The following is a 12553-nucleotide window of genomic DNA, read 5'->3' on the forward strand; positions in this document are numbered from 1 at the left end:
GAATGTAAGCAAATCAATTATTTTGAGTTTAAAAAACGGTAAATAAAAAAATTATTAACAAAGTATCATACTTATGTAAATATTTTTCTTACAGTAAGAAGTTTCTATGTATATATGTTTGTACACCGACCACTGATCGGCATTTCACAAATTTCCGATTGCTAAAACATGTTTTTATCTTACTTTGTATTTAAAAAACAGTAGATAGATACCTAATTATTAAATTATTATACTTTTGTAAATAATATATTTTTTTTTAATATTTGTGGTTTAACATTTTTCAATAATTTAAAATTTGTTTTATAAGTGATTTATGCCCATATTATAATCTGTCAAGTGAAAAGAGAAAGTAGTGGATATGACTTAGTTCTTAACTTATAGCTATTTCTTTGAACCTCTACAAAATCCTTTAAAATAGAGTAGTATTCCTGGATTATTTTTCATATTAACAGTCATATTAACGGACAGTCTCCTGAGGTTTAAGATGGCAAAATTGAATTGGCGGTGATTTTTTTTTATATCTTAGGCTAAAAAATTTATTAGGATTTGAAAATTGGGAATCGATTTTTAAGATTAGGAATCGGTTGAGATTCAAAAATTGTTTATTTCTCCATTACTGCTTTGTATTATATAAACAAAGTTAAGGTTGGTAGTTCTACTTCAGGTTTATTATATAATGAATCTTGTTATTTCAGTTTTGTAAACAAAAATATTCCAAGATTATTTAAATTGTAATAAAATGATTTTGTTACAGCGTCTCAAGCTTCTTAATCAAGCCTGGTCTGAGTTAAAACAATTGGCAGCAACCAGAGGTCAGAAGCTAGATGAGTCACTCACTTATCAGCAGTTCCTAGCTAAAGTTGAAGAAGAGGAGGCGTGGATCAGGTAAATTTAAAAGCTGTAGGAGGATTTTTTGTTGTCTAACTTATATAATACAGCTATGAAACTAATAATTTTGTGCAAAAATGTGTTAACTTCTTTTCATATGTTGTTTAATAAATCAAGTTTAGATTTTTATTTTCTTGTTACCATATAAAAAGCCTGTATAATGAACATTTAGTAGAAAAATTCTTTCTAAAGTAACATGATGGCACAGAAGTTAACAAAATCTAACGATTTAAGATTGCATGAGGGGGTGTATGGTTGGTGATAATTCATACATAATTATCCATTTCTTATGACCCAGATCTTTTTGAATACAAGTATTTTTGTACCTATTAAAATTCACCTTTACAAATTTTTAACACAATCTGGATGGGATTATATATCTATTTTAATATAGAAACAATTATTTTACTCTAACTTAAAATTTAACTCCTATGTGATTGTTCATTTTTAAAACATGCATTTAAAAACATGTTTTTAACCAGGAAAAAAGACAAAAAGCAGTTCTTGTGCTGCTTTATATATATAAAAAAAAGATTTATATAAGACCGGATATTTAGATATTTTTATGACGGAGGCAACAAGGCAAACTCAACTGTGTATATAATACATCCATAAATATTCCTTTATACGCAAAATGTTACATAAAAGCTAGTCACGATTTCGCTTAATCTCTAATCCTCTTAAACTAGAACACTGAAATAATATGTATCTTATAAGCCTAATTTTTATTGAAAACTATCATAGAGTTCCAACATATTACATCGTAAGTACTTTCACTGAGAAGTTTATGGATTTTGAACATTCAAAGCCACGGTTTCCTACAAATATTTATATATAAATAAATTCTGCGGTGATGGAGTAAATAAAGAATGGGGGATGGTTTTGGGCTCTGGAGGGGAGGGTGGCATATTCGGCGAAGTTATGTGGCAATGTTTCTTAGGAGGTACCACGAGCACAATTGCAATATGCTGATTTTGTATATGGAATCAACCTAAAAATTAGTTTGTGATAAGTTCTGTATTGTTTTGTTTTATACTCTCCAAAAGATCAATAAAATAGTGTTCTATTTCAAAAAGGCTTATACAAAAATCATTTGCTGGGCGTTATATAATGTGTAGCAACACTTCAAAAACAATTATGTGAAAAATAAGAGAAACACAACATAAAAATTTTATTATCATAGCCCACCTAAAAATGAGTGGTAAACAACACATATTGTTGTAGAGTGGAGTAGAATAAAATGAGTAAAATAAAGCTTTAATAAAATGTTGATCATAAGTGTTGTGTTTCAGTGAGAAACAACAACTGTTATCTGTTGAAGACTATGGAGATACTATGGCCGCTGTTCAAGGGTTACTGAAAAAACAAGATGCCTTTGAGACAGATTTTGCAGCTCACAGAGATCGCTGTGCTGACATCTGCAATGCTGGAGCCAAGCTCACTGAGGCCAACAACCACCACACAGACAGCATTGCCCAGCGCTGTCATCAGCTGCAGGTGATCATGCTTTCTAAAGTCATAAAGAACATTATTCCCTGTTATAGTCTTGTTTTGGTCTGAAGGTGCTTGAGCCTTAGGAAAATATATTAATTATAGTTTACTCTTGATAGTCTTGATAGGACTGGGGTGGTGTCGAATTAACGAAAATGTCAATTACAATAGCGTAATAGTATTTTGGACATTTGCGATTGTTGTATGTTACAAAATGTAAACACTACATTTCCAGGTATTATATTATAATATAATATATTATATAATAATATATTACAAAGTAAACATTTTTAATAACATTTGAGATGATTACAGGTGGCAAAAAGACAAATTAAACAAAAAAAACATTTCAAAAATATTGAATGAAGCTAACCTAGTAATCTTTTGTCCCTATTTACTATTTGTTATGTGATGTATATAAGTATGTAAATATTATAAATGGAGTTTAGGTAAAGTTTAATTTAACCTTATGAGCACTTATGTGATCTGAGCATAAGTTTAGGTATTCTATGGAAAGATGTTATTCCTTATCTGCTAGAAATGTGCTGAAGGGCATACTGATGGCCAAGGGCATTTCTTTGGACGATCTGTCAAAGGAAAGTAGTGATCATAAATGCCTTGTGCAGTTAGTGTGTGCTTTGGTTGCCCACACTTCTAAACAAACAAGAACCACTAAAGATACTGAATTCAAACTCAGATGAAGTAAGCGCTCGTTAAGAATAAATAATTTTGTTTGATCTATTATGCATACCTATCTACCTCTTATCAGGTAATAATAAATAGTAGATAGGAACAGAAGATTACATTGTTTGTTTTACTTGATATTTTTGAATTACTATTATTTTGGGTATTTCATCTTTCCTAAACCTGTATTCTTTAGCAAAGTGCATTGTGCCTCTCATGGGGTATATGTTTTAGGCATTGTTGTTTGAATGGTTTTAATAAACTACCTGTCTGATATATGAAGTATGAACCCGCGCTTGTAGAAATGTATTTGATATTGTGTGCCCTGATCACTAAATTTTTAGTTAAGAAAATCACAACAACATACAATAACAGTTATTGAATACAGTGGTTTATATTGGTCGGTATAATAAAATATTAATTTTATGATCCTTACATAAAACACAATAATATTTTAAACTTAATAATTTCAAATTTGAATTTTATTGAAACACTGCTGGCACATTGATGGCTTATCTGAAAAAGTGGAACAATAGATGTTGATCCATTTCACTTCCTTCCTTTTTTTTACCCAGTTGATCTACAAGTCCTTCATAGCAAGAAGGCATCTCTTTCTTGTATTATGGGCCAATCCGTTTCATGTGCTCAGTTTTACATGCAATTTATTCAAGATTACTTGTGCACTTTTATACACTAAAAACATATTGAAACTTGTACTATAATCTGTATTGGCTTAAAAAAGATATTTTAACACTTTATAATGAAAAATAATTAAACCAAAGTTATTCCAAGTAGCATTGAATATTACTCGATAATTTTTAAATGATTCGCTGGCATAAAACTATATGGTTAAAAACCAGCTTAATAAAACAAATTAACATTGTAATAATGACTAAAAGATAGAATGATTTGTCTACTAACCAGTGAGACAAATAACTGCTTGAAATAGTTCCAACTGCTGCTCATATAACTGACGTTTGCAGACTGATACGATCACATTATAGGGTTAATAATTTATTTATCTCGAGGAAGTTAACAAGCAACAATAAAATACTAACATAATTCTTTTCTTTTATTTCTATAAAAAAAGTATTGACAGGCCTAAAAACCAGCTAAGTTATTGTTGGTCGGTTTTGTAACTTGTAGGGATATTGTTTACAGAACAAACTGGAGAATTTGTCTGCACTAGCTGCAAGAAGGAAGGCTCGACTCATGGACAACTCTGCATATCTACAGTTTATGTGGAAAGCTGATGTTGTGGAGTCATGGATCGCTGACAAGGAGACTCATGTGCGTTCTGAGGAGTATGGCAGGGACTTATCAACTGTGCAGACCTTGCTCACCAAACAAGAGACTTTTGATGCCGGTAAGTGTTTTCTCTTTTATAAAAATTCACTTAATTAATTAACAATGTAGTTAATACAACCGTTGAGAGTTTAACTGTGCTCATTTGAAACGTTAACTGTTACATGGTTATTTTTATATATTTTATCAGTTTAGATTATGTTGGTTGGATAATTTTCATACAAAAATTCTTTTATTATTGTGAGCATTGTTTTTCCTACACCCATATTCTTATGATCACATGAATTAATGATGTTCTAGAAGATCAATATTCAGAAAGGGTTAAGTTCAGTACTAATCATACTGTTTCATCTTAACTTAAAATATACTATGCTATAGGTCTCCATGCGTTTGAGCATGAAGGAATCCAGAACATAACTGCACTGAAGGATCAGTTGATGGAGGCTAAGCATGATCAGACACCTGCTATCCTCAAGCGACATGCTGATGTTATTGCTAGGTAAGTTACTTTCCAAGTACTTTATATATAAATATATATATGAAAATCAGCAGCTTACCACAAAAATTTCCTTCTAGGGTATACTGATTTAAAAGAATCACATATAGACCCATAAAGAACACATAATTTGAAAATTTCCAATTGCAATCTTTCTTAATTAGTAGAAAATATATCCTTTTAATTTCCCTAACCATTTGAAATAATTCTAGCTTTCAGTCCTGATAATTTAAATCTTGATATATATATATATTTTTTTCCTTCCTGAGGGAAAAGGACAGTTTGTCCCCGCGCTTAGTCCTTAAAGGACCTTTGCACCTCCCTTACTTTTATTTTTGTGCCCTCAAAGACCGAGGCTTTTGCAAAAACCAATCAGATTTAAGGGCTCCTGTTCTCTAATGTCCTTGGGGCTGAGGAGATATGCTCCCAGGTATCTTTTCCGAGTCTCTGCGATGGCAGGACAATCTAACCAAATGTGCTCCGCTGACTCCTCCTCCTCTCCACAGAGTCTACATTCGTTACTCTGACTAAGGCCTACCTTCATAAGGTGCTTCCTCAGAGGGCCATGTCCTGTCAACATTCCTAATATCAGTCTTATATCCTCCTTATTCTGGTCTAGGAGAGCTGTCCACCGCGTAAGGAGAGATAAACAATTTGGATAGTCTTAATCCTGAGGCTCTACTCCAATTATTGTGTCTTGTCCTCTTTTCCCAATCTTTGACCAGAGCTTTAGCTTTAATGTTGGAGAAGGCTATCCCACAACCTGGCTCAGGCTCCACCAATGTGGATTCTGCTCCCTTTTTGGCGAGGATGTCTGCTTTTTCATTCCCATAAATACCTTCATGACCCGGTACCCAACCGAGTGTTACTCTGTTATTCATTGCCAGCTTTGCTAGAGCATTCCTGCATTCCCAGACCGCTTTCGAATCAAACGAACAGGTATCAAGTGCCTTCAGTGCAGCCTGACTATCAGAAAGTATTAGGTATGATAATCCAGGACTCCTTTTGTAGAGTAGGCCCCCTTTTTAATCCATTTCTCCCTACTTCCGATAAAGACCGTATATGGTTTTTCAAAGGAGTATTTCTTAACCATAGCATCTGATACTTTAGTTAGCATTTCAGCCTCAGGAAATTTTTGCAATATTTTCATGTGGCCTTCTAAGGAGGTAGCATTTATTACCTTTATTCCTAGAAGCTTCATTGCGCTTATTGCGGCTGTTCTCATCACCTCCTGGCTAAGAGGAGTGTAACCCAGGACTGCTTATATAATATAATATAATTGATATATATATATATATATATATATATATATATATATATAATAAACATTGAATCACAAAAAGTACTTGCTCGACTTGCCAAGCCGATTCTCTCGAACCCGGATCTCTCACTTGCCAGGTGAGTGTGCTACCACTACACCGCAGAGCCCTTATTTTTAAAGATTCAATTATTTTGTATTTGGCCGTGTTTTGTCACATATGCGTTTAAATAACCAAACTAACAAATGATTGGAACATAACATAAGATATTATATAAACAAATAATTTGTTAACTCTGTAATATTTCTTTTTAAAAACAGGTGGCAGAAGCTTTTGGGCGATTCCAACACAAGAAAACAGCGTCTCCTACAAATGCAAGAACAATTCAGACAGATTGAAGAACTATATCTTACTTTTGCAAAGAAAGCTTCTGCTTTTAATTCATGGTTTGAAAATGCTGAAGAGGACTTGACAGATCCTGTTCGATGTAACTCAATTGAAGAGATTCGAGCCCTTAGAGATGCCCATGCTCAGTTTCAAGTAAGTGTTAACAGAATCAGAATAGAACATAGACCTTAAATATATTGTAAAAATACTATGATTTTACATATTTTAATGTTTTACTGGAAACAAGATCTTGAAGAAAATAACATGAACTTGAATTGTAGCAATGAGAGAAACATGTTCTTATAGTTGATTAAAAAATTAAATATTTAACAAATATATATGCTTGTATTCTATTTCTAATATAAAATGTCTTTATGTTATTATTTGAATTTTTGAAACAAGTGTACAAGTATACTGTATAAAAACTATTAATACTGACACATCAAATGGTCTAATTTCTGTGTAATATATGGACAGGTTTTTTTCAGCAATTATGTGTTGCATGCCAAACAAATTTTACAATCCTTTTTTTCTAAATACTTTATAATAACTAAACTGAATGTTAATGTTAATGTTAATTGAAATTAATTTCAGCAGATATATACAACTAAAAGATTTAACACCACAATTAGTATAGATTCATACATCTCTATTTATCTGTTAAAAATTAATATACACTGTTGGTAAACTTACATTATTTATTGTTAACAAATTCTTAATAGAAGGTGGTTTTTCCAAACAAATTTAAAAAATATAAATTAGCTATGACAAATTTCAAAAAGTCTATATTTTGTTCCAGTTATTTTGTAAGTTATCTTATGGTGTGTGTGGAGCTCAAGGAGCTGTATTGGAACCACTATTATTTTTAATCAGCATTAATGTTGGAACCACTATTATTTTTAATCAGCATTAATGTTGGAACCACTCAGCATTAATGTTTATTTTTAATCAGCATTAATGATGTGCTTAACTCATTAAACACAAAACTCTTATTATATAATGAGGATACTATGTCTTAAATACTGTTGACGATGTAAACAAACTTATATTACTTCTTCAAGTTACTATGATAAATTCCGCTACTTGGTTCAGAACAAATCGATTTTTACTTCATGAAAATAGAATACAATTTTCTTTAAACACTACATATATCAGTGATATTAAAGAGAATATGTTACCTGGGCTGATTTGATATAAATCTCCATTGATAATAAGTTAATTTAGCAGCTTCAGACAGATTTTGTATTCTCAAAATCATCAGAGTAATTGATCTTATAAAACAATTGACATGCTGTTAAATAAATCTCAAACAAAAATAGTATATTATATATATTTTTAGTCAGTGTTTTAAGTATGGTTTAGTTTTATTTGGCAACTATCCTAGGATTGTGATTCTTCAAAAAGGTAATAAGGTTAATAAAATAGGATATTAAAGCTCACTATACACCTTTGTTTATTTAATTAGAAATATGAACCATAATTAATTTATGTAAAATATTTTAGTTACTATCGTGACCTGTTGAAATCTACAAGTGAAATTCACATTCACAATATTCATAAAATAAGGAAAGCACAGTAATTGTGTATCATACATATATTGAGCAATTCATATTCTAGTTGTGTTGTATTTTCCTTGAAGTTATTTATTAAGTTTAATCATCTTATTATTAGTAAACGTTTTTATAAGCAGTTAGCTTAACAGTCCTTTTCGTTATTCAATAAAATCTTGTCAATGAGAATTTTTAACTAAAAATTTGCTGTACTGAATTCTTAAAGTTTTTACCACAGGTGTCTCAAAAACTTTATTCATTAATATATTAAGTTTTGTTATTTGTATTATTTATAAGTTAATTTGTTCATATTGATCAGTTTGTCATTTTAATGATTGCGCTCGTTACAATTTTATTATGCAATAATAAGTTCTCATCTCCGTAAGTCTATTAATTTATTTTCACAACTTTCTATACAATTTTATTTATTTAAATACATTAGGAACCTGTTAATATTGCTAAATATGGTTTTATCAATGTTTTTGAGAGCCTCTTTGATAAATAAATATTATTCTTTAATTTTAAGTAAGATGTCATTATTTTTTCATAAATTTAATGTATTACAAAAAATAAAATGTTAAAACAAAATTTACAAGATCCCAATTAACAAGAAATAATTAATTTATCTGCCATGTCACAGTCGTGATTGGATATTATTAATCTCTTAGTTAAATATTCAATGGTTAGGATATGAGTTCGACTTTGCTTACAGGCATCATTGTCATCAGCACAAGCAGACTTTGAAGCACTTGCAGATTTAGATCAGCAGATCAAGAGCTTCAATGTTGGAGCCAATCCCTACACCTGGTTCACCATAGAAGCTCTGGAAGATACATGGAGAAACTTACAAAAAATCATTAAGGTAAATCCCCACTTTCAAATACTAACATTTATTTCATATAAAATCTATTCTATGCATATCATAGCACCAAGCAGGGGTTCAAATTATGATACAAATTCATCAACTTTTAGGAAAATTTCTTCCCGCCTGGTTCACTGACATACTCTAAATTTTATTATATGCAAAGAAACCTTGCTATGAATTTTTCACCTATACAATTTTTTCCATACTTCAGTAGTAGACAGATACTTGGACAGTGGTGTCATTAGCGGACATACAGTAGAAATATTTAAGTTTTCAGAAAAATCTTTAATAGTCACCATAAGTAAAAGGATCCAGAGACAACCATGTGAAAACCCCAATGGAACATCTTTTTCATCTTTCACTAACGAAGATCATCACTCATAATTTTCAAATAATAGATTTTATTTACTGCTGAATAAAATAAAACCTGTGTCAAGTATATAAAATAATTGTTTAAACTTATAAAGCATTATCTCAAATGAAATTGAAAAGATTTTGCTGAAATCACAAAGAACCAGTCATAATTTTTTTTATTTCCAAAAACTTGTAATGATGTATCAATAAATTGGTGATGGATAAGATATTCAAATCCTTGGAAAATACCTGGGTCATTCATTTTGTGGAAGATTTTCCTTCCTCCTTTAAAAATTGAAATGTTAGTTATTTAAGACGCTCCTGAGAAAAGCTGGATTAAATGAGTTTTTTTTTTATTTAAGAATTCTCCAGATCTTGTAATAATGAAATTCAATGGCCAATAAATACATGTTGCACATTTTTCTAGTACTAGAACAAAGTATCGTGGTGAGAACAGTGATTAGAAAAAAAGAGACTTTAACAGGGTATCTAGCATGCGGGAATTGTACTTAAATTTACTATGTACAGGTAAAATGCGGGATTTGTACAGGAAGTTAAAAATAAACTAAGTACATCTATCGCTGATTTTTTATGTTAAAATGTTTTTGTGTGTCAGGGCGTCATGCCAGTTCCAGTTTAGACTGGACATAGTCAGGGATTTTTAACAAAATAGAGAAAGCCATAGAATTTCATGATATTGTCCAGTTATTCTTACAGGATTTCTACCGGTCACAGAAATCCTAGAAAAGTTACAAATTTTAATGAGGGTTTCAAGGAAATCGCAACAAATCACGGATTATGATTTTGTGACAGGAATTTTCTGTTTAAAATATATGTTTTATGGCATTTTTATCAAAATTTGGTAGAACATAATATTTTAAAAATCAATACATTTTTAGGTACCAGTCATATTTTTAAGGCAGTAACTAACCTTGGAATAGACTCGTGAGGACTACAGTTCTTTGTTTGATCGTCCTGGAATTTTTAGGGTATATACTTGAAAAATGCGGGAATTATACAGGAATTTCATGATTGAAGTGGGCTGAACATCCTGTTTAATATTGAAGATGGAGCTTATATTGGCTACTGTTAACTTAATTACATTTAAACACTTAAACCAATATTTAATACTTTTATTTTTGTGAAGTCTTTCGATAGCAAGGCTATCTTCATCAGACACATCCTGTTTAATAGTCTGTAAATAAAAGACAGTAGTAGTTATTGAAATGTATGATATAATGGAGCTTATGATTTATATCTGAAGAGATTTAGTAATCTGTTTTTATGTATAAAAATTAAAAAAAATAAGAAAAGTAGAATTTTTTATTATATTATGTAATTATAATGTATTTTTATTAAAACTACATATTATACTGTACAACATTTTACTACCTAATAATAAGGTTTTTAAATAGTTATTGTAATTAACTTGTGACATTAGATCACATTTACTACTTATAATTTTTTAGGAAAGGGATATCGAACTAGCCAAAGAAGCACAGAGGCAAGAAGAGAATGACAAACTGAGAAAGGAATTTGCCAAACATGCCAATGCTTTCCACCAGTGGCTTACAGAAACCAGGTAAAATTGATTTTTTTATGTTTGTGATATTCATTATTTGTAATTAGAAAATGTCTGTATTAAAGTTCATTTTAACGGATCTTTATTTCGTCTTATTGAAATTAAATTTAGGATTAAAAAACTACTGATTAAACATTTTAGATTTAGGAACTCATTTTAAAGATTCAAAATTAGATTTTAAGTCTCTGTTTTCTGTCAATAACGTAAATTCATTTGAATTTTTGTATAAACTCAGTTTTGTTTTGTGCTATCTAGGTTCCGACTTCTTGGATGGGATGGGTGATTATTACTGTTTACATTTTCAGTGTTATCTAACAATAATGTCTTTACTAATAACTAATAAAACTTATTTCTATAACACACTTCTACCACTGCTTATCAGTAATTTTGAATAATAATTAGAAAGGCTTATATCTTATAACAGCTGAGTTGAGATTCTTTCTTATTTGTGTTGCTTCTTTTGAATTTAAAGTATAGTATCACAGTGCTTGTCGTAAAAGTATATTTTGTGTTGTTTTAATTTTACTAACTAAGTAATTATCTATGATGAGAAACATCCACTTTGTCTTTAGAAATTGTTATTGCAGAATGCTTTCTCATCTCTTAATCCTAGTACTGCGGCCATGCAAACTTCCTTAGCTGGCTATTTCAGGCAGTTTGCAGACCTTCACGTTAATAATCTTAAAAAATAGTAAAATTAAATTAACTTTGTTGTTAATTTTTTTTGAAGTGGTCTAGTACAAGTGATAATTATTACTGAGATATTTTCTTCTAGGTTTATTTTTTCATGCAAAGAATGGAAAGCAACATAACATATTTTATACAAATTCTGACATTGAACACGCATTAAAAAAAACATTTGTAACAAAATCCAAAATAGCAGAAATGCGTTTAATTCTTTTAGGAATAATATCATATGTGTAATAAATTTCAATACAATTAAAAATTGTATTTATGGAATTTTTTTAGTTAGCATGAATCAGATAATTTGTATTTCACAAACTATATATTCACAACTATATATTTTATTTTGTATGTAACATTGGAAGAAAGATTATTTCCTTCTACAAATTTAGAAAGTTTACCAACCTGTTTTACATCAAATGGGTAAATAGCTGTTATTGGTTGAAAATAACGTATTTTGTGGCTTCCACCATCATGATTGAGTGCAGCTTTCAAAAGAAGTTTGGAAAACTATTTACTACAACCAATTATATCGTATCTACAGGCAAAAAATATAACAACATGTATAGATTACAATCTCCTGAATATCATTATGATATCTTATAAACTAAAAATGCAATTAAATAATTAGTCTAAAGACGTCTTAGACGCCTTCTCCACAATTCTAGGGTTGATCATTTGATTGTTTTAATTTGTAAAACATGTTCTTCTTTAGATGGGAAGAATCTCAACTCCTTTCATATTTTCCCTTAAAAGAGTAATGTAATAATAATCATTGATATAGGGTTAGATTGTTTTCTCTTAATATTGTAGTGTGTGTTATTGAACCTAACTGAATTTTAAGTTTCAATCAGACTCTAAGGGGATTTATTTTAAGGAAATGCTCAGTATTTTATTATGAATCCATTAACTGTACTCAATAAACCTGATGGTATTACAAAGATTAATACAAATTAAATAAACATAGAGTGATACATTTTAATATAATTATAGAGGAAGCTTACTAAT

General features: G+C 30.1%; 1 protein-coding gene across 1 annotated transcript in view; it reads left to right on the forward strand.

The window, feature by feature from the left end:
• The window catches only part of LOC124360646 (spectrin alpha chain-like), a 112003-nt gene that overhangs the window by 82779 nt on the left and 16671 nt on the right, over positions 1 to 12553 (forward strand). Inside the window, 8 exon segments of the mRNA XM_046814453.1 lie at positions 755 to 885; positions 2181 to 2385; positions 4225 to 4429; positions 4747 to 4867; positions 6444 to 6663; positions 8773 to 8922; positions 10749 to 10861; positions 11117 to 11140. Of these exon segments, the coding sequence (XP_046670409.1) occupies positions 755 to 885; positions 2181 to 2385; positions 4225 to 4429; positions 4747 to 4867; positions 6444 to 6663; positions 8773 to 8922; positions 10749 to 10861; positions 11117 to 11140 (1169 nt within the window).

Source organism: Homalodisca vitripennis, chromosome 4 (assembly GCF_021130785.1).
Source record: "Homalodisca vitripennis isolate AUS2020 chromosome 4, UT_GWSS_2.1, whole genome shotgun sequence".
NCBI lineage: Eukaryota > Metazoa > Arthropoda > Insecta > Hemiptera > Cicadellidae > Homalodisca > Homalodisca vitripennis.